Below are 21,565 nucleotides of genomic sequence, written 5' to 3'. Positions count from 1 at the left end.
ATTCCCAGAACGACCGCAGCAACCACTACCACTACCACAACAAAGTTCACAAGAGCAGCAAGGATCAACCCTTTTGTCCTCGGTGTGGCTAGCTTAGCCATGAAAGAGAGGATTATACTTCCAAGCAAGTTCCCGAGGGCCAGGAATGTTCGCGTGGATGCGAATTCCACAGCCCAGAGAAGTGCCCTTGGAGAGCCAGGACGAGACTGAGCGATTGCAAACGGTGAATAAGACCACTAGGAAGATTTTTAAATAGTGAGAGAGTGACGGCGACGACTCGAGACGGCTTTAGCGAATGCCAAGAGTATATAACGTTCGAGATTGCGCTGATGGGTAATATCCAGAGATGTTAAGACAGCTTCTTTGGTGCTGGTATTGAGCCTCAGCTATTCATAGGACTAGACCGTGTGATAAACCGCTTCAGAAGGCCAAGTGGGAGGTTAAGGTCACAGATATAGTTCAACAATGGAGAGGACGCATCTTGCCTAGAGCGGATTAGGTGGATGAGGACGAAGACATGGTCGCAAACCTGTCTGGAACAAGCCTTAGAGTACTAGTTGCAAGAGACTTTCCATAGTGCCTCCTACCGTGAGGAGTTTGACTATGAATACGGTGCAGATCTCAAGAAATCCTGGGATGAGACCCAGTATAATAGCCGGCGTCCTCAACTCTGCACTCACCTCATCGACGTTGCAAAGCAGCCTACTGTTCTCAAGACCGCAACATTCCCACCCTCAACCTCAACTTCAACAACACCAGTTGTCACCTAAAAGTGCTGCAACACTAACGGTTACGACGCAACCCTCTCCTTCTCCCGAACCACAGTCTCCTGTAGCGGGAGCAAGCAATACATGTCCTGCAAAAAAACTGCCTTCCACAAATTCGCTTCTCTGAACGCCTGTAGCACGGCTGCCGAAATCGCCCAGCAGCGGCTCAACCACGACACCTGGAAGCCCCAGTTGACGACGAAATCCCCAAACCTTAAACTCAAAAATCCAAGAAGGAACAAGAAGCGTGCAAGAAGCGTGTTTCGATAGACCTATCCTTCTTGCTTCGCCACTGGTCAGAGTATATACCTGATTATGAAGATCTCGGAAAGAGGAGGTTCAGCACCGGCAAGCGCTTTTTCAGCGCCGACCAGATCTTCAACTACTCAGGTAGTCACCAAACCTATTCCCCGGCCATTGAGATCCAGCTGACAAAAGAATATCTTGATACCCAGGAAAACAACATCTACGACATCAACCATGTGGGGGGAATGTAATTGCTGCTGGAATATGGGACGTATGGCACGTAAGGAAATATTAAGGACCATGAGGGAGATTTGGTGATGTGTGGGGCGGATGCGGCGAATACGGCCGGGTGTTGGAGTGGGTTTGGGGAGTAGGCGGGTTAAGTATATAGAGATAAGTGTAGGTGTTTAGAGATGACTAGGTAGACGCTGTGTGTGAGGTTTCTGTTGGGGGGTGGGGTCGGGGGGTAGTTATGGTGAGTTTGTTTTATTTCTATTTTGTACGGTTTTGCATCTTGTTTTGCGTATTTTGAGTCTGTTTAGAAGTTTTGGAGGTTGCAAGAATTTACTTTTATTCTGAATATGTATTTTTGTGCGCTTGCTGGGGGACATACCGATAGGGACTTCTCTTCTCACGAACTATCGGAGACGTATTCCGAATCAGACCTTCCCTCATTCCACAATTGCTTCCTTCATTCATCACACGCATATCTAAATCTCATCAACACCCCATCCCCTTCTCTGGTCAGACCCAATTCACGAGACAACCTTCCCAAACCCAAATCCCCTCACCCCATTACTAACCCACACGCCCTCCCCAATGGTCACCGTATCCACCCCAACCGGCTCCTCCATACACATCCCCTTCGCCAACGCCCACCGCCTCGTCGTCCCTCTCTGTCCTCCACTCCCCACTTTCTCGCTCCTAACGCTATGGCCCCAGCGTCCGGCGAACGGTTTTCGAAGCTCGCCTTCATCACTTCTGTCCATGTCCTCCTGTTTCTTACCCACCCCTCCATCTCCATGCTCATCTCTAGCCGAAGCCGAAGCTGCAGCTTTCAAAGTAGACGAGCTGAACTCTCCAGCAGGCACGCCTACTGGCGGCGTAATCCACCTTCCTCCGCGGAAAACATACAAGGACGTCGTGGTGCCTTCGGTGAGTTCTTGGCATTCGTTGTAGAGCATGACTTCTGTGAACGCAGGGTCCGCGGCATTGTGGGGTAAGGCGCGTGAGCGGGAGGCGGAGTAGAAGGTGCGATGGGTGGTTTTGAGGAGTGTGAAGGGAGACATAGGCGTGGGGGTTGTGTCTAGGCGGAGCGTCCATGTTGGGGCTAACGGGTGTTTGGGGGACGGCGTGGGGGATTGGGAGGGAGATTGGGAGGGGAGGGAGGGGAGGGATGGGATGGTGTCTGTGTGTCCGAGTGTTAGGGCACCCCCGGTTAGAGGAGAGGGCTTGAATGTGTCTGTGTTTAATTTTGCGGGATGGGGGGCGGGGAAAATTTTAGGGGGGTCCAGAGATGGTGGATATAGTGTTGATAAAGAGACCGCAGAGACAGGAGAGATCTCCAGAGACATATCCCCTCCTTTATTGAAGAGGACTCGTAACTTTTGCACTCGAATTAGCTCCTCTCCAACTTCCCCCCGCTCTATCCTAGCTCCAAATAAACACGTCAGACATACCTTCAACGCTTCCTCTTTTCCACCCTCCCCAACCCACCGCCTCACCTTCTCAAGCAATCCCTCATGCAACGCCACCCCGTCAACAAGCAGCTTCGCCACTTCATGGAACTCAAAATGCTGTGCGGCTTCTAGCATACGATCGCGGTGGTACACAAGCATGTAAAATGGGGATGGAGAAATAAAGTTTAGTGCTGGGCTGGAGTTTTCGGGGGAGGTTAGGAGTAGCGGGTCGTAGCGTAGGGAGGTGAAGAGGTTGAAGGAGCCGGGGGTGGACATGGCGGATTTGGGATTGGGGTTGGGGTTGAGGTCAACTTTGGCGGTTGTTAGTGTTTTAATTGAGGTATTTGAGGGCGAGAAGAGAGTCTATGGATTTATGGGGGATATATGGCGGGGCTAGGATAGGGTGGGGGTGGGGGTGGGTTGGTACGCAGCAAGGCTTGACAGTTGAACGGATTGAGGCTGCATACAAGAACAATTGGGATACCAGGAAGAGTATTTAGGGGATAAATTGGATCAGAGAATCGTGAAGAACTATGCAAGGACAGGTATGACAGAGTCATGGGAAGAATAACTTGTGTCACGTGATGTTAAATTTGTCCACCGTAACTCGGGAGGAAATAGAGAGGAGAGCCAACGAAATAGATTCAGCTCACGTAAGGTAGGCCCAGCGGTAGCGATATTCGCTTTGACATGAACACGAAATACAAAGTAGAAACAGCAATTATTTCTTCTTCAGAGTTTGGGTAAACATCCATGGATGACGTTGCTAGCAAGCTCGGTTTGAGCTTTGACCACCACCGTCCTTACGACTTTTCCATCTAAGCTCTCGGTGAAGCACATCATCCCCTTTCATCCTCACCACCACTGCCGTTGCGCGCGACCCCTCTTTTCCTTCCTATCCCCATCGCCGCGTATCCCATTCTCCCATTCGCCCCTCAACACCATTCCCGCATTTCCACAATGTCGGCCGAACCTGCTCCTGTCCCCAACAGCCCCGGGGTGTTTCCGGTCCAAATTCCCCCCTCTGGGCCAAGCTCGATCTGGGACCGGATATCGAATTGGGCGGCTGAGCATAGGGGCGTGGTGTATACGGTTGCGGGGTTGACGCTGGTGGTGACGGCTGGAGGCGTGGTGTACTATCTCACAGACTCGAGGAAAGATTCTTCGGCACCGGGGCCCGCTACACCGAGCAAGCGGAAGAATCGGCGGGATCGCAAGAAGCGGTCGAAGGAGGCTGAAAAGGAAGCTTCGAAGGAGGAGGCAGGAGTAGAGCCGAAGAAAGCTTCAGTGGCAGCGGCAGTGGCAGAAGACGAGCTGCCTCAAGTTGATGAGACTACCGTGTCGACGCTGTCAGAAGAGGTATGTTTGGCATTGGACTTGTGGAGGCTATGGCTATTACTGTTGCTAACTTCTTCAGGAGCGGAAAGAATATGCGGCCAAGTTGAAGGCAGCCGGGAACAAGGCCTACGGATCAAAAGACTACAACCACGCGATTGAGCTCTACGGGAAAGCAATTGTTTGTCGGCAAGACCCTGTCTTCTACTCGAATCGGGCGGCCTGCTGGAATGCCATGTCGAATTGGGACAAGGTCATTGAGGATACGACTGCAGCTATTAATCTAGACAATGAATACGTCAAGGCGCTGAACCGACGGGCAAATGCATACGAACAGGTGGAGCGCAATAGCGAGGCGCTTCTGGACTACACAGCGAGCTGCATCATTGACGGGTTCCGGAATGAGAACAGTGCACAGAGCGTCGAGCGCCTACTGAAAAAGGTTGCCGAGGCAAAAGGCAAGGCCATCTTAGCGTCGAAGGAGAAGAAGCTGCCGAGCCCGACCTTTGTCACAAACTATCTCCAGAGTTTCCGACCGAAACCTCCACCCTACGGTCTCGACGACGATGCGGAGCTAGACGAGGAGAGCGGGAAGGGCCAGTTAAGGAAAGGCTTGTATGCGATGAACACCAAGACGGCTGAGGGCTACACGGAAGCTGCGGTGGCTTTTGACAAGGCCCTGGAACTAGGCGACCTCGGAGAGCATGAGGCCTTCGCGTACAACCTGCGCGGAACCTTCAAATACCTCCAGGGAGACAGCGACGACGCTCTCAAGGACATGGACAAGAGTATAGAGCTCGACCCGTCGCTAACCCAGAGCTTCATCAAGCGCGCCAGCATGCATCTGGAACTCGGTAAGCACCATCCCACATTCCTCTAGTAAATGCTGATTATTTTTCCCAGCCAACCCCGATGCCGCAGAAGCCGACTTTGCATCCGCCCTCTCCTCCAACAAAGATGACCCCGACATCTACTACCACCGGGCCCAACTCCACTTCATCAAGGCCGAATTCGGAGAAGCCGCCAAAGACTACCAAAAATCTATCGACCTTGACAAAGACTTTATATTCTCGCACATCCAGCTTGGAGTCACACAATACAAGATGGGCTCCATTGCATCCTCAATGGCGACGTTCCGCCGCTGTATGAAGAACTTCGACAAAGTCCCCGATGTGTATAATTATTACGGGGAGTTGCTGTTGGATCAGCAGAAGTACCAGGAAGCGATTGAGAAGTTCGATACGGCGGTGGATATGGAGAAGAGTGCGAAACCGATGGGGATGAATGTGTTGCCATTGATTAATAAGGCGTTGGCTCTTTTCCAGTGGAAGAATGATTTCGGGGAGGCGGAGAAGTTGTGTCAGAAGGCACTGATTAGTATGTCCCCTCCCACCCAAATTTCCCCCATTCCGCATAGCGCCCTTTCACCTGATTGTTTGATTGGCTGGTGATGATGATGCTAACATAGATGTGTGTGATACAGTTGACCCCGAATGCGATATTGCCGTCGCCACAATGGCCCAACTCCTCCTCCAACAAGGCAAGGTTACAGAAGCGCTCAAGTACTTTGAACGTGCGGCCGAGCTGTCGAGAACGGAGGGTGAGATTGTTAATGCGCTTTCTTATGCTGAAGCTACGAGGACGCAATTAGAGGTATACTAACCCCCTCCCTAATCAGGCTCAGCACCTCTTTCCCGTATCTCCCCCGGCCCCTTCTCCTCCCATAGTAGTAGTTGTGGAGGTAGTATAGCATTTGAGTGAATATTGAGTTAATGCTAATGCTGTGCCTTGTAGGTGCAAGAAAAATACCCAAAACTCGCATCGAGATTGGGAGCGATGGGTGCGGGCTTTGGCGCTGGGATGCGGTAAAATCTGTCCCAACCCCTAGCCCCCCATCCCCTCTCCCCCTATTACGATCTCCACGTTGGTCCTTACTGCGATCATAGAAAAATCTGCCGTCTTTGTGTTGCTTGGTTCGACTCTGCCTTCTTTGAGGCTCATGTCTGTAAGTACACCCCCTACTCCTGGCACTCTCTTCCCTCATGTTTGTATGTACATCATCCGTGCGTGCCTAAAAACTTCTTTTCTACTTCTCGTTCTTGGACGACTTTTTTTGCTAGGGTGGTTGTTGAGTTGCGGGATTCGGTTGGTTTGGGGCGGGGAGGTGGTGATGAGCTGAGGGGCCTAAGGGAGATGGAGGTTTTGGAGTAGTCCGTGACAGGTTATGTATGTGTATATCATAGAAGGATGGGTAGTGGGTGGGCGTAGTCGTGTGTAATGGACATGGCAGTAAGCTGGACGCTGGATGGGCAAAAGGATTTGCGATGTTGGGAATATTCAAGACGGATGGAGGACGGTGAAAGGAGGTTGGCTGGTTGGACGGAGGACTGGACGGAGTAGTGCATAAATGGAATTCTCTCAACTTTCATCCGCTCGTTCAGACTCGTAGTGTTGTTCCCTATATGTGAAATATATACTAGATTGTGTGAGAGGTGGGGAATGACTGGGATACGAAATGCATGTGATCCCGGACAGACAGCACTGGGTTTGTAAAAATGAACCACCCCACATACTTTGCACGCAATGACTTTCACAACTACTGGAACAGGAAGCTAGCAGTCAGAATGCTCTATATCCACCAAGTCAACTCAAATTACAGTTGCTGAGAGGATCAAATACCTAATTCTCGTCTGCACAAAGCGCGAGCTTGATACTTTATATAGGTTAGAAATCAGCCTTGCTGCTAGCTATCTATATAAGAATCACACGTCTAGGACCAAGGCATTACTAATCCCTTTCTGCAAAGTATTACAAGCATTGTCGTCCGGTGTCGCTTCCAGCGCGAGTTTTTGTGCGGGCTCGTTGATTGGCTCATTAACTGGGTAGTTTTAAGACAGGCTGACATTTTCGACGCTAGCTACGTTATAGTCATATCCTGAACCCCAGCCAAGCCGCAATCGAACGATTCAGGCAGCAGTGCCTTGTCCATGAAATCCTAACAAGGGTGGAAGTATTATCGAGCAAGATAAGTGTGCCCCGAATATTTATCGTGGAGGAATAACCGTGTCTGAGATTTCGCTGAGTGGAGGATTAGCCTTCACCTTGATTCTAGCCCAGCAACCAACCTGGCATCATACCCGCAATGGCTGAAGGGCTCGTTGTGGTCAGCATCGTCTCCAGTATCATTCAGCTCGTGGAATTTACCTCTAAGGTGCTCGGCCGCCTCAATGAGTTTCTGGTACGAGTGAAATTCTAAAGTCGCTGCGCCACATAAAAGCTGAGCTACCTGCGCTGGTCCGCACCCTTCAACAAATCAAGGAAGCAATCGACAGCCGCCAATTTCGGAACGAGTGCGCAGCCGCACTTCTACCAGCAATCCAGGGCTGCGGGGGATCGATTTAAGACATAGATTCCCTACTAGTGAAAACGTTGCCGCGACAGAGCGACGGGTGGGCTAAGAAGACCCTTAAATCGATGGACAGTGTGTTAAAGGATGGAAAGATCGAGAACTTTGACGAAAATCCTCCGCGGATACATCACAATGCTAACTTTCTATTTTGCTGCATCGTCTTCAATGTTGCAGCCCCTCACGGATACGACATTCAACAGAATCGAGATGTCACTGTTAACGATTACTCCAGACACTAAGCTTATCAGGGTACGACAATGGCTATCTACGCCGGATCCATCAGTCAACTTTCAGAAGGCCCTCCATCTAAGCCAGGCTGATACCGGACTATGGCTCCTTGAGAGCGATCTGTACAGAAAGTGGGAAATTGAAGCTTCCTTCATCTGGCTGCACGGTATCCCAGGCTGCGGAAAGACTGTCCTCAGCTCAACCTTGCTTGAGAATCTACTTCAACATAGCGCGGATAAGCCAGGGAAAGCAGTCGCTTATTTTTATTTCTACTTCAACGACCGACAAAAACAGGATCCCGAGTTAATGGTCCGATCGTTAATCTTTCAGTTGTTGCAGCAGTGCATCAAAATATCCACTGGTCTCAGTGCACTCTTCGCATCTTATGACAATGGAAAGCGACAGCCATCTCTAAATACGCTTCTCAAAGCTCTAAAGCAATTGATCGAAGAGTTCCCCCAAACATAAGTCGTCATTGATGCCTTGGATGAATGCGCTAACCGGAAGGAACTCATGAGAATCGTGAAAGAGATGTCTACATGGGAACTGGAAGGGTTCCATCTTCTTCTTACAAGCCGTAGAGAGGGTGATATTGAAAGAACCCTCGGACGCATTCTAGATGGTAAAAACGTTCTCTGTATTCAGAGTAGTGCTGTTGACCATGACATACAGTCCTACGTATGTCAGCGACTCTCTGACAATGAAAGCCTTCAGAAATGGCATTCTGATGCCACAATCCGGCAGCGGATCGAAACTTCGTTAATTAAAGGAGCTCACGGAATGTATACATTCCTACCATAGTCACTGCGGCATGGCAAGCTTACGGAACTAGGTTCCGATGGGCTGCCCGTCAATTGGACATTCTCGGGGAATGTCGTAACTGAAAGCAGCTCCTTCAAACTCTCGTGGATCTCCCACTGAATTTGGATGAGACATATAACCGAATTCTAGGTGCGATTAAAGAAAGCGACATTGAATATGCGATTCTTATCTTGCGATGGCTTACTTTTTCATCAAGACCTCTACTGCTAGCTGAAGTTGCCGAAATTCCTGCTATTGATGCAGAGCGCTGCCCAGCTTTTGACTGCGATGAGATTCTTGAAGATCCTTTAGAGGTCCTCACTATATGCTCTAGCTTGGTAACTGTCACCACTCCAGACAAACCAGACCACTGGTCTTACGATGGCCCCGAGAGACCCGTAGTTCTTTTGGCTCATTATTCCGTAAAAGAATATCTGGTTTCAGAGCGCGTTTACAAAAGCAAAGTGAGTTTGTACGCTATGGACTCTATACAGTGCCATCAATCAATCGCTAAGTGCTGCCTCCAGTACTTGCTACAGTTCGATAGGCCCGGTGCCTTGACCCTAGAAAATCTAGACGAATATGCGCTAGCAGAGTGTTCAGCGCAGCAATGAGTGAATCATGTGAAAGCAAATACAGAACTGGGTGCAGAGACGACCGTCTTCATTCACAAATTACTAAACGCAAGTGGGGAAGCCTACCTAACATGGATTCACCCTTACGACCTTGACAGTGAATGTGGAGGAGTGGACTTCGGACATACTTTATCATCGATTCCTTCCCCACTATACTACGCGAGCCGGACCGGACTGGCTGATGTCGTAAGACGATTAATCTTGGAGACTAATGCCGACATCAACATGCAGGGTGGCTTTTACAGCTATGCACTACAGGTGGCTTCATTCGAAGGTCACTTAGACATCGTGCAGTTCCTAGCTGAGAAGGGCGCCAACGCCAACGCACAAGGTGGAGAGTATGGCAGCGCCCTGCAGGCAGCTTCATGGAATGGCCACTTAGACATCGTGCGATTCCTAGTCAAGAAGGGCTCCGACCCCAACGCGCAGTGTAGAGAGTACGGAAGCACACTGGAGGTGGCTTCAGCTAAGGACCAGTTAACACTGTGCAGTTACTAGTTGAGAAGGGCGCTGATGTTAATGTGCTGAGTGGTCACTACGGCAGCGCACTGCAGGGGGCTTCACTCAAGGGTTACTTTGACATCGTGCGGTACTTATCTGGGAAGGGCGCTGACGTAAACGCACAGGGTGGAGAGTATGGCAACGTGCTACAGGCGGCTTTATCAGCGAGTCACTTAGACATCGTGCAATTCCTAACCGAGAAGGGTGCCGATGTCAACGCGCAGGGTAGATACAACGGCAACGCACTGCAAGCGGCTTCAGCCTAGGTTCATTTAGACATCGTGCAGTTCATAGCTGAGAAGGGGGCTAACGTCAACGCGCAAGGCGGAATTTGCGGCAACGCATTACAGGCGGCTTCATCAGCGGGTCGCTTAGACATCATGCAATTCCTAATTGAAAAGGGTGCCGATGTCAACGCGCAGGGTGGGTACCACGGCAACGCACGGCAAGCGGCTTCATACTGGGGTCATTTAGACATCGTGCAGTTCATAGCCGAGAAGGGGGCTAACGTCAACGCGCAAGGCGGAATATGCGGCAACGCACTACAGGCGGCTTCATGGAGTGGTCACTTAGACACCGTGCAGTTCCTAACTAGGAACGGCGCCGACGTCAACGCACTGCGAGCGGCTTCATGTTGGGGTTACTTAGACATCGTGCGGTTCTTAGCTGAGAAGGCGCCAACATCAACGCGCCGGGTGGAGAGTACGGCAACGCACTGCAGGCAGTTTCACTAGAGGGTCACTTAGACGTTGTGAAGTTCCTAGTTGAGAAGGGCGCCGACGTTAATGCTTCATTTATGGGTCGCCTCGACGCCGTGCGGTTCCTAGTTGAGAATGGCGCTAACGTTAACGCTAAGGGTGGCTTCTACGGCAACGCACTGCAGGCGGCTTCATTTTCGGGTTACTTAGACACTGTGCCGTTCTTGGTCAAGAAGGGCGCCGACCTTAACGCACAGGGTGGAGAGTACGGCGGCGCACCGCAGGAGGCTTTCTATAACGGCTACTTAGACGTCGTGCAGTTCTTAGCTGATAGTGGTGCTGAGGTTCACACGCTGAGTGGAAAGTACAAGAAGAAGTTTCAACTAAGGTTATTTAGACATGGCGTAGTTTCTCGAGAAATGCGCCAAAGAAACTAGTATAGGTAAGCATATGTTTTGCATAAGAAGGGTTGTACATGAATAAATGAAAGGGGATTAAACATCAAGCCAAGGCATCAGATTGTAATGAGTTTGCTCTATTTTGCCAGTCAACACAATATTCCAGCCTTAGCAGATAAGAGAACTAGTTCGTTCAGAGCCCTAATATCAGTCCTTGGCGCAAGTGACACGTTAGGTCTGAAGCGCATGAATAGAGCATTTCAGAGTAGATTCGCTCAGAGCTACTCTAACCAACTTGTAAGCATAGCCCGTCGAGATTGCGGCAGGCTACTGAAATGGTGCGCTGCAGACAAATTGTTAGCACAACTATGATCTGGAGTTGATAAACTTAAACTTGTTTTAAACCCCTAGTCTATGAACCAATCCACGACGACGCACAAAGAGGAGCGTGAATGGCGACGCAGGGTGAAAATCCTTGCAATACTTTGCAGATAAGTGATAAATAATGCTCCAAACTTCTGAGTACGATATTTACATCATATCTTACAACAGCGACGACAGAAATCTCCAGTATTAAAATGAGGTTCGACGTGGACGAAAATTAGGCAATAAAGCCACCTACTAATTGCAATGTTTGCTTCCTGTTGCTGTAAAAGTAGTTGCGCGCAAAGTTGAGGTGATTTTGTCACTAGGGTTCCCGCCTCGTAGGGACAGAGGTTCCCATACCTCCACACACAGCACACATCTGACCCTATCGCATTATATCAAGCAAACTAGACTCCGAGATCTCATCAAGATAGCCCATTGAAGGCACAGGAATCTTGCCTTCAGCCCCGACCTCTAGGCAAATGAGATGAATGACGGAAGATATACGTTCCTTCGATGTGATATTAACCTGACAGCTTCCGAGAGCAAGCATGAAATTACCAAAAGTGGAAAAAAAAAAGAAATTCCCAGGAGGGAAGGAAAAAGGCTACATAATTTTCATGATCATCGTGAGCGCCAGCCAACCAGAAAGTATGCCATCGATCCGGCAAATCCACCTCCAAGCCCAGAACCACTTCCACCTCCTCCGTCTCACCTCTGTCTCTACAACTACTACCACCCCGCTCCCGCACACCCCAACTTCCACAAATTATATTACATCTACTCCCCGCTCAACTGCAAAATCAAGCTACTCGCTACATCCAAAAAAGGAAACGGACTCGTCGCTCTCTTCTCACCCTGACTTCTCCCCGCACCCACCTCCTCATGTCTCTCCCTCAACATCTGTCCAACACCAGCCTTCCCACCTCCGCCATCCCTTACCTCTCTCGCTAAATCCTCTGGAATGGGCTCGCCATCCCCGAGTCTCCTCCACACACCCTGCTCATCGTCCCAGCCATCTTGATGATGTGAACCCGATAGCGCGAAGTTCGAGATCGAAGTATTCGCCGTAGACGGCGCGGTAGTGGTATTCGTAGCTTTGATTTCTCTCACGATATTATTAACAAGACGTTCATAACCCGCGCACTTGAAATCTACGACGAAGAAATCACGCTCGATGCTGTATAACTGGATGCTCATGTAGATATGCACCGCTTCATCTGGTTGCGGCCAATCGCTTGCATGGGAGCCGGCCGCCGAGCTAGTTCTTCCCCCTGCCCCCGCGCCTGTGCCTTCAGGTTGTGTTGTCAAGCCTTCAATGTGGTTGAGACTCGAGTGACTTGTATTCGTCGAACTGCGTCTCCTTAGGCTAGCAGGATCGTGCGTGAGGTCGATACGGGAGGAGTGTGCGGAGGACGGATGCACGACACCGGGCGGGAACATACCGTCTTTACGAAACCGAGCGTTGATGACCCACGGGTCTGAAGGGATGGAGTAGCCCCAGTCGTTTTGCTGGTTGTAATGTTTCCGCTGGCGGCCTCTTGAGCGGCTGGAGTTGGCGTCTCCGCTGGGGTTGCGGACGGAGAGCGGTTCGCGGCGAGAGGGGGAAATTGAGCGGTCCGAGTTGCGGGCAGAGGTTCGGTACTCGTCTCGCGAGGAGTGAGAGGAGATGGAAGAGCCGCGAGAGCGGGTCCGGGATCTTGATCTAGAGCGGCTTGATTCTCGGGAACTGCTGCCACTGCGAGATCCACTTCTCCCTCCTGCTCTACGAATCTTCGGCACTTCCCAATCTGCACCCATAGCCTTCAAAGCCTTGAAGATGGCTAACATTGCTTCTGCCGGTTGGTTCCTAGAGCGGATACCAAATTGCCATTTGGTTGGCCGAGGCCGTTTGGTTGGTAGGGCTGTCATCGGCTCTGGCCGCTGCGAGTCCCTACTTGAACCTGTGTTTCGCGCGTGAGGCTTTAATCGACGGGCATTTTGGGCTTTCTGTTCGTTCGTCTGCTCTGGTATTGGTGCCATGGGCTCGTGCTCTTGTGAAGGCGACGTAAGAGGCTTCGGATGGCCTTTCATGTAAGCTCGATGGTACTCTGGAAGACTGCTGGGAAGAACCCCGACAGTGCTGATGGGACTACGAATGTTCGTGATCTGGCTGCTCGATGTTGATCCCTGGCGTGTGCGCTCGGAGTCTGTAGGAGGAGGAAAAACTTGCGGGCGGCTGCCCATGGCCATGGTCTGAGGTATCGACGAGCTCATGAAGTTCTCATGCGTGGGGGGAGACTGAGCTAAGAAAGGTTGGAGCGTCTTTTCTTGCGTCAGAAGTGCTGCATTCTAACGTTAGCCGGATAAACCATTCAATGTACTTCGATATCGGGAGAGTAATGAGGTAGTATCTTGTACCACACCCATGGTCAGAAGACGCGGGGCAAAGGTGCACTAGAGTAAAGAATGTATATAGACTAGTGGCAGATGACTTACGATTCTCCTTCATAATTTGGTTTTCCCGGACGATTAAATAAGCGTCCTTAATTGCGCTTGGCTCATCTCGTGCCAATGCCTCTTGAACATCATGCTTCGCGTAACCCATTGTTTTACCAAGTTTGCCGACAACCGTCTCGTGGAGTTTTTGCACTACAGCTGCGGGTTGCGACGGCGCTAGACTCCGTGGATCGATCGCTTTGTTTGGGTCCACGCCCGTGTCGACGAACTCCTCACGTGGCGACTCGAGGTATGAAGGGAGATCCTTGGTGAACCAGGGATCTTGGCGGATCTCGGCCACTGTGATCCGGTGCACTGGATTCACCATTAACATCTTCTTGATCAGAGAGACTGCGCCAGGGGATAGGTAGCTTGGAATGCTGTAGTTCCCGGCCGCAATCTTCTTGAAGAGCGTGGGAATATATTCATCGTCGAAAGGGAGCCGGCCCACCAATAGCACGTAGAGGATAACGCCACAGCTCCAGACGTCAACCTCCGGTCCAGCATATAGCTTGCCAGAGATGACTTCAGGAGCGGCATAGTTGGGGCTGCCGCAACTCGTCTTGAGGAAGTTGCCGTCGGTCATGATGTTGCTCAAGCCGAAGTCGGCAATCTTGACGTTGAAGTGGTCATCCAGCAGCAGGTTCTCAGGCTTCAGATCTCGATGAACAATCTTATGGCGATGGCAGTACTCAACGGCACAGACAATCTGCTGGAAGAACTTGCGAGCATTTTCCTCTTTTAATTTCCCATTGGTGACAATGTAATCAAAAAGCTCACCGCCTGCATATTCCAAGACCATGATGATCTCTGTTGCAGTCGTGATCACAGTGTACCTGGGAGAATTAGCCATACTGACAGCACCACTTGTGAGAGCACGTACAGTTTGATGATGTGAGGGTGCCGCAGCAGCTGGAGATACTGAATCTCACGCTCTATCCTGCCCGCCATGTCTCTTGTGACGAGCTTCTTGCGATTGATGATCTTCAAAGCTACCTTTTGCCCGCTAACCTGGTGCATGCCTAGCTTTACCTTGCCAAAGGATCCCTCGCCCAGCGTCTTTACTACTGTGTATTGCTTGAGGTGCTGGGTAGTTTTGGTGTCGCGGCCAGTTTTGCCTTCCTGCGCAGCAGTGGCGGGGGGGTTTTGAGAAGGAAAGTCTGGCGGTCTTGCAGAGCTCCGCCTGGGGTTAGGCGTGATGGAGATGGAGAGCTCCTCCAGGTCTTCTTGGTCTATTGTCGCCGACATGGTGAAAGTGGGGGACGGCGGCAAGGGCGGGTATGTGGAACGAGATTAAGACAGGTGGAGGGGGTATGCGGGAGGTGGTGTATGAAATAAGCGGAGGAAAAGATACGAGATCGCAATGGTATGGAAACTGTTCGTGATGTCAGTGCTTGACGTTGAGGCTGGGGCTGGCCGACGAATGGGTGAGGGGTCTTTCGCATGTGATGCGATTGCAAAACGAAGCAGCGTAGGCGAGCGACGCAAACGTTCTCGGTGACTCAGCGGAGACAAACTCACTTCGAGATGTCGTAGATGGTGCGTTGCTGCCAGGCAGAACTAAGTCTCTCAACCGTGTTCCAGCGAGCCGTCAACGAACTGTGGACCGTTGAGACTTCGGAGTAACACGCCGCCCCTCCGCTCACGGACACCCCGTGAACGCTGCCATGGACGAAATGGACAAGTTGAATCGATTGCTTAGATCACCGTTACCAAAAAGAAGAGAGGCTAGATCAAGAGCGCGGAGATGGTCTGCAGGCTGTCGCGGACGAGGGGGTAGAAAAGCGAGCGAATGTGCTGGCTGAGTGACGGAGTGAATGGCCTGTGAAAGCCCTCGCCGTATCGGGAATAGCGTGGCGCTGTGAACGCCTCGAGAACTGGGTCTGTGCGCCCGCCCGAGTCCACACCACTTCAACACCACCAGTTTGAACGAGACTTGGAAAGCGTGCAAACTTGCACCGTACTAAGAAGAACGTTCTCTGAGCTCTCCATACCCTGCAGCTCTCCAGCAGTTCACCAGTTCTGGGTCCGCTCCAGGATGCTGACTCGCATATTTTAGAGTCCTGCATCCACGCGATGGGCCCTCGTGACCGCACACATCCCATTTGACAAGCCCCATCTCCAAATTACATGTTCCTGATCGGTGAACTCCATTCAAATCGTTGGCCCGGAGCTTGTTCCGCCTGCTGCTAGGGTCCCAAGCCGCCAGCCACCTAAAAACTGAACATCCGTCCCAACCCTCTCTGCTGCACCTCTCGCCGAGCCGCACCATCGACGTAGACAGCCTCGCCGACACTAGTCGAGCTGGCGCTGCTAATCTGCTTTGCTCTAGAGTTGCCAAACACCTTCAATAATACCACCATTACGCCAGCACTTAGAATGCTGCCACACAGGATACCGATCATGACTAGGTTACTCTTTCGAAACTTGTGAGGTCCGACGGCATCTGCCGGCCAACCTGTGTATAATGCGTAGGTGGTCAGAATGCTGCCTAAGTTTCCTAATCCGGAAACAAGCGCACTTGCGGCAGCCACACCAACTTCACCATGGCGCGGCTGGAATATCTCGTTGGTCCAGGTCATGCAGATGGGGACTGTCGGTCCCAGCCCGAAGCCCACCATCAAGAGGCCTCCATAGCGCGACCACGAGCTGGACTCGTTCCCCGCAAAGGTTGTGACGAGCAGGCCAGTGATCTGGATCATGACGGCAGTACTGAAGAATAGAGCGCGGTGGTGATGAAACCGGTCAGAAAGGGGAGTGACGATGAGAATAGCAATGAGATCCATCTGATAAGATTAGAGCAGGTAGCAAGGTTGGGTTTCGGAGTTACTCACCACCCAAATCGGAGCAAAGAGCAGGCTAAGCTGGATGCCTGTAAGGTCTGGGTTAATACCCCGGATGATGACTGTGCCGTAGCTTTGGGTCTAACTTTAAGTTATACAGCTGTCGCTCCCCAATCAATGGGATTAAACTTACCCCAATGCCCACACCCACCACACCAAAATACATCATGACCAATGGCCACAAACGCCAATCGATCACCACATGCCAGAGATCTCTCATGTTCCAGGTTCGGCGATGGTATACCCGCGTCAAGTCGTCGTAGTGGATTCGCGCATCCTCGCCTGTCAAAGCCGGTTTACTTTGAGGTATGAATCTTCGCCAGCTCTCTCGATCGCGGACTTCGCCTGGAGGCAACGGACGATCCGGAAGCCACCATAACAAGGATATACCGACAATGGTTCCAACCAAGCCGTACAGCAAAAACATCCACTGGAATCCTACCAACCCCCCTAAGCCATCCATCTCCTGGAACCCGGCGGAAACTAGACCCACGACCGCTGCGGAAACCTGCGCTGCAGTAAAGTAGCGGCCAATCCGCTTACCAGTACGAGAGGGCGGATAGAAAAGTGTGAGATAATATGACATGCCTGGCCACATACCCGCAATTACGATACCAAGCAGCAGCCGTAGTAAACTATATTATCGGACAAGATAAGCAGCTGTTCAACCCTTTAGGAGGCGTTTAACGTACTAGAAGCTCCAGGCCGCCTTCATAGCAGTTAGACATGTTCCGATGATGCCGACTCCGGTTACGATTCTACTCATCCATACGTGCGGGCTCAACTTGGACATAATCAGGTTGGAGGGTAGGTCAAACAAGACATAGCAGACATAGAAGAGCGCTAGTCCAGTTGACACTTGCTTCGGGGTTAGGTTAAGCTCAGAGGCAAGGTCATGATGCTGTTTGGAATTCATCGTCTGGGCAAGCCCAACATTTGACCGAATCGCTGAGCAGAGGAAGTACAGGACCCAGAATGCTATAAAGTGTAAGCGGGGCACGTATACTGCTTGGGGTTGATAACCACCTGGTAGTATACGTCGGTCTAGCTTCCTCGAAGACGATTAGCAATCAAAACGCTGGATTGGGATTTGGACTCACTTGTACACCCTCTCAATTCGATCAAGATCAATCATCTCTGGCCCGACTTCAACATCGTGGTGGAGCTCTCCTTTCTTAGGAGTGTTTTCTGGGATTTGGCTAATATCTTTATCAATCGACTCTATTCCAACAGATGCCATGGTCGTAAGTAAACAATGGGACAATGAGCAAGAAAAGAAAAAAGCGCGTCCATTGATCTTGGGATTACTGACGGCTCATATCCTCTCTCATAGTAATAGCCGATGCCGGACAGCGCTCCGAACGATCGCATGCTATTCGTTGAGGAAGAAATTTGCCTTGGTGGGGTGCACTAAGATCGGATTGAGAGATGATGCTGCGGCTTGACTTTCAACCCGCGAGAGGCGAGTAAAGCGGGTGATATTGTCACACTGTTCTCACATGAGTTTGTTCTCGTGTTCGGCTTAGCAGAGCCATCAAGCAACATGTCCGATAAGGAAGTTTGGTGTCACGAAGGGACTAGGAGATCTGATTATAGAAGGGCTAACTTGAAATGGTTAGCGTTAATCGGTGGACATCATCGTTCGAGCTCAATCTTCTTGAGCAGCTTTCAATTGACACCCCATTCTGGGAAACAACTTCTTTCTCTTAATCTGCACTGCTGTAGATATGCTGCAGAATACTATTATTCGGTCGACTCGCTGCATGCGACCCGCTTTCCAAGCTCGGTCCCAGCTCATACTTCGAGGTTCACGAAATGTTTCGACCCTGCCAGGAAATCCTCACATTGTAAGAGCATGCCTTTGAGGATCCTTGATATACAGGTTAATTCAGAGTCAGTATGTCTTCAAGCACCCAAACGAGCTCAATAAATCCCTTCTCTCCCTGCTACCCACTGACCCACCAACACCCGCTCTCGCAATCGGCACTGCATCCGCTCTTCCACCAACACCAGACACCTTCACTGAAAACCACAAATTCCTCGGCGTCCTCCAATCTGTATTCCACTCCTACGCTGCCCATGATCCTGAAGTAAAACATCAAGCCGCTGTATTCGCCTCTCCCAGTGGCTTCCACCTCGGTGGTGCGAGCGGAGAAGGCGCTGGTGGGGCAATCCAGCAAGGTGGAATGGGAGGCGCAAATAGGGGAGGCTGGATACACGTTAGTGATTCTAGGAATCCGCCAGACTGGGGTCGAATCGCTTGGCCAGAGGATATTTTTGGGAGTTTGGAGGTTGATGGGGAGGGGAGATTTGTTGCGGATGGCGGGAACTATCAGGCTAGTGGCACTTATCGAATTGTGACAAGAGAGGGAATGTGAGTGGTATATTGGTTTTTTGCTATTTGAGCAGGCGAGCTAACATTTGTAGTCTTGGGATACCTCCGTTTCTCCGCGAGAAGCTGGTTCAACGCCTTAGAGAGCTGGAGGGTCAGATGAAAAATAAGTAGCAGTTGCTATGTACAACGGGTGAGTCACCCAGTCGGGCCAAATTTAAGTCACCTCTAGCCTAAAGATATGACCGGTTATCCGTTACTCGGGCTTGTGGGTTCTATTGGATCGTGAGTTGCCGACTTCACGAGGTGACCTAGCGGGGAGGTCTCCCATAGAGCCTGGGAGTGAATTACTAGTCGAGACTTTACAGGGAGCTCAAATCTTCTCGCCCCTTCTAGTGCATTATCACCTGTATATATCTTGTCCTACGTACAATGAAATTCCATGTAAACAGAAAAACAGTGGGAGTCTTGGCATAGCTTTTGAGTGTAGCTCCCAACGCAACCCTTCTCCCAACAAACTCTCTACCACCCCACCACCGCAACCATGACCGCCGGAGAAGCAGCCGCTACCTCGAGTGCAGACACAATGCCCACCTCCCCCTCTCCATCCCCAAAACCCGTCTCCGTCCTCTTTGTCTGCCTGGGAAACATCTGTACGGCCCCTTCCTCCCCTGCCCTTCCTCCTCTCCCTCAATTAGTCCCGAATTAATCCTCACAGGCCGTTCCACCATGGCCGAAGGAGTCTTCCAAAGCCTAACCCGCCCCTCCGACAAACCCGGCCACCCTCTCGTTGCAAAAATAGACTCCTGCGGCACCGGCGCGTACCACATCGGCGATGGCCCGGACTCGCGCACCATGTCCACACTCGCGGACAACGGCATCTCTACATACCGACACCAGGCGAGGAAGTTCCAGACAAAGGATTTCACAGAGTTTGATTATATTCTTGCGATGGATGATGATAATTTGGAGCACCTGCGGAGGCTACGGTCACGAGAGGTTAAGAAGCTGGGTGAGGAAGAGGGAGGGAAGAGTTTGGGGAAGGTGATGTTGTTTGGGGAGTTTGGGGGGAAGAAAAGAAAGGGTGGGAGGGGAGAGGAGGTGCAGGATCCGTATTATGGGGCGAGAGACGGGTTTGAGATTGCGTATGCACAGAGTGTGAAGTTTTCGAAGGCTTTCTTGGAGATGCTTGAGGAGGGCTTGTTGAGTTGATGGGTGCGTGAGATGGGATAGAGGGGCAAGGAAGTGAAAGGGAGTGCAGATGATAGTAGGGGCTTGATATGATACCCTGATAGATGATAATAGGAAATGCACCCAAACGTGTTCCTATAGAATATTCCATTGCACGAGTGAGCCTCATGACAGTGTATCAATTCAGCTAACAATACTTTTGCGTCTGCCTTGATGTCTCCCGTAGTTTGGACTCAGCCTAGCCCGCAGACCCCTGCGTGAAGCCATTCAGCCCTACAAGAGGCATGAGCACCTTCTGTACAGTAGCCACTCCTCTCTAAGCGGCTGAAGCACCATGATCACGCAAATCCGAATTGCCTGATGCTCAGTAACCATTCTTCTAGCTTATTGACACATCTAAATATTCTGTTTGGGTCCCAGTCCGGATGTCGTCCATCCGCAAGGCTGGGGTCTCATGAATTCTTTTGATCGTATCAAGACACAAGCCATCCTCTTTCAGCAAAGCTAGACTTGGTGGTCGGTTAGGTACCCAATATGAAGCCTAGCGTTCTCAAGGAACAATGCTTTTCAGTTCAGGAGCTCTTCAGCAACGCCCAGCTGAATGAGCTGACAGGAGTTCCAGAGACAGCAAAATTCCAACGACAGAATTCCACAGCGAAGACCAGCAGATTTAAAAGAACTGCTACTTGGTGATGGGGTGAATGTTTTGAAGTTGCGAGATTCGTTTGTGATGAGATCATTATGGACATGCTCTGTAAGGAAGGGTAAAAATAGATTACGAACTGGAGGTGCGGCGGTGGCTAATCTCTGATGATGCGCGGCAATGTGGCTCATGGCATGGCATCTCACAGGGCAGTTCTCAGGTTTCGGGTGCTTGGCTGTGGCTACAGCAACCGCCAAACGTGCAGCCGCATTTGCGCTGAAGACCTGCTGACTGCATTTGTATTCACGGCACTGCTCATCTCCTCACTCAAATTCTCTTCATTCTTCGGGCAACACACGTACACCCTCATTTCGACCATCCCACGATTGCGCAACGCATCTGGTTGCCGTGGTAAACACCTCCTGGTCCACCAAACACATCTGAAACCTCCGACCCTAGCCTGCAATCGGCATCCTTTCAGAGGATCAACAATTTCAGTTCCGACATTCACTGGGCTCCCCTTCACGCACCCGTTTTGCCCTGGCCGTGTGATCTCATTATCCGCCGCGATCCAACCAGTTGAAGGCACAGTGACGAAGGTGTCAGGCACAGACCCAACATGTCTGGCTACAACCGCCTCGGTGAGTTGAGCGCCCTTGATCTTATGACGACGCCTCGCACAGCCCGCGCCCCAGGGTACCCTTTTCCTACGTGTTTTCCCCAGATTGCTGCCCACTCAAGCTCTGCCCAGCCGGAGTTTATCAATTCACTGTCGCAGTCGCAGTCGCAGTCTTAGTCGCCCATCTTTTGCCCTCGCTTCCCCTTCGACCACGACATTCGTTACTCACGTTTGCGCACCGCGCGAAAAATCAACCTTAGGACCAGACTAACCGCAGAGTTGTGCAGGCTCAGTTGGCGGCGGTGACGACCACTACTCTCCAGGAATGGACCCTCGAAGACCCGGCCGCTCGCCCTCTCCCGGGCAACCACTGCAGAGCTACCAGCTCGACGACAG

At 51.1% G+C, this 21,565-nt stretch overlaps 8 protein-coding genes across 8 annotated transcripts; 5 read left to right on the top strand and 3 right to left on the bottom strand.

Annotated features, from left to right (window-relative positions):
* Window positions 1–1,768: 1,768 nt before the first annotated feature.
* BDR25DRAFT_340083 (uncharacterized protein) lies at window positions 1,769–3,021 on the bottom strand (the record flags this gene model as incomplete). Its single annotated transcript, XM_033693463.1, has 2 exons — window positions 2,693–3,021; window positions 1,769–2,464 (listed from the first exon to the last, which is right to left on the bottom strand). The coding sequence occupies exons 1-2, from the start codon at window positions 2,966–2,968 to the stop codon at window positions 1,769–1,771; spliced, it is 972 nt and encodes a 323-aa protein (XP_033552088.1). The 5' UTR covers window positions 2,969–3,021.
* Window positions 3,022–3,652: 631 nt separating this feature from the next.
* BDR25DRAFT_322550 (mitochondrial precursor protein) lies at window positions 3,653–5,896 on the top strand (the record flags this gene model as incomplete). Its single annotated transcript, XM_033692042.1, has 5 exons — window positions 3,653–4,051; window positions 4,110–4,881; window positions 4,931–5,404; window positions 5,511–5,680; window positions 5,822–5,896. The coding sequence occupies 5 exons, from the start codon at window positions 3,653–3,655 to the stop codon at window positions 5,894–5,896; spliced, it is 1,890 nt and encodes a 629-aa protein (XP_033552087.1).
* Window positions 5,897–7,277: 1,381 nt separating this feature from the next.
* On the top strand, window positions 7,278–8,531 carry BDR25DRAFT_101097 (uncharacterized protein). Its single transcript, XM_033683442.1, has 3 exons — window positions 7,278–8,286; window positions 8,337–8,446; window positions 8,497–8,531. Exon 1 carries the CDS (start codon window positions 7,521–7,523, stop codon window positions 8,130–8,132), a length of 612 nt encoding a protein of 203 aa, XP_033552086.1. The 5' UTR covers window positions 7,278–7,520; the 3' UTR covers window positions 8,133–8,286; window positions 8,337–8,446; window positions 8,497–8,531.
* Window positions 8,532–9,385: 854 nt separating this feature from the next.
* On the top strand, window positions 9,386–10,158 carry BDR25DRAFT_164703 (ankyrin; the record flags this gene model as incomplete). Its single annotated transcript, XM_033684083.1, has 2 exons — window positions 9,386–9,530; window positions 9,926–10,158. Coding segments are annotated over 2 exons (378 nt in total), but the record flags the coding sequence as incomplete, so codon positions are not given.
* Window positions 10,159–11,729: 1,571 nt separating this feature from the next.
* On the bottom strand, window positions 11,730–14,913 carry BDR25DRAFT_101088 (Pkinase-domain-containing protein). Its single transcript, XM_033683441.1, has 3 exons — window positions 14,425–14,913; window positions 13,542–14,377; window positions 11,730–13,387 (listed from the first exon to the last, which is right to left on the bottom strand). The coding sequence occupies exons 1-3, from the start codon at window positions 14,787–14,789 to the stop codon at window positions 11,844–11,846; spliced, it is 2,745 nt and encodes a 914-aa protein (XP_033552084.1). The 5' UTR covers window positions 14,790–14,913; the 3' UTR covers window positions 11,730–11,843.
* An 841-nt stretch (window positions 14,914–15,754) lies between these two features.
* BDR25DRAFT_279237 (high affinity nicotinic acid plasma membrane permease-like protein) lies at window positions 15,755–17,656 on the bottom strand (the record flags this gene model as incomplete). Its single annotated transcript, XM_033687740.1, has 6 exons — window positions 17,485–17,656; window positions 17,411–17,436; window positions 17,077–17,362; window positions 16,518–17,019; window positions 16,376–16,465; window positions 15,755–16,327 (listed from the first exon to the last, which is right to left on the bottom strand). Exons 1-6 carry the CDS (start codon window positions 17,622–17,624, stop codon window positions 15,755–15,757), a joined length of 1,617 nt encoding a protein of 538 aa, XP_033552083.1. The 5' UTR covers window positions 17,625–17,656.
* A 491-nt stretch (window positions 17,657–18,147) lies between these two features.
* On the top strand, window positions 18,148–18,890 carry BDR25DRAFT_213652 (uncharacterized protein; the record flags this gene model as incomplete). The annotated part of the gene is made up of 3 exons (XM_033684759.1): window positions 18,148–18,231; window positions 18,283–18,758; window positions 18,812–18,890. 3 exons carry the CDS (start codon window positions 18,148–18,150, stop codon window positions 18,888–18,890), a joined length of 639 nt encoding a protein of 212 aa, XP_033552082.1.
* A 436-nt stretch (window positions 18,891–19,326) lies between these two features.
* On the top strand, window positions 19,327–20,029 carry BDR25DRAFT_301017 (phosphotyrosine protein phosphatases I; the record flags this gene model as incomplete). The annotated part of the gene is made up of 2 exons (XM_033689487.1): window positions 19,327–19,367; window positions 19,433–20,029. A coding segment is annotated over exon 2 (478 nt), but the record flags the coding sequence as incomplete, so codon positions are not given.
* Window positions 20,030–21,565: the final 1,536 nt, after the last annotated feature.

Source organism: Lindgomyces ingoldianus (assembly GCF_010093535.1).
Source record: "Lindgomyces ingoldianus strain ATCC 200398 unplaced genomic scaffold BDR25scaffold_5, whole genome shotgun sequence".
NCBI classification, from domain to species: Eukaryota; Fungi; Ascomycota; class Dothideomycetes; order Pleosporales; family Lindgomycetaceae; genus Lindgomyces; species Lindgomyces ingoldianus.
The sequence above is the reverse complement of the archived record's forward strand: the minus strand, read 5'-3'. Positions and strand labels throughout refer to the sequence as shown.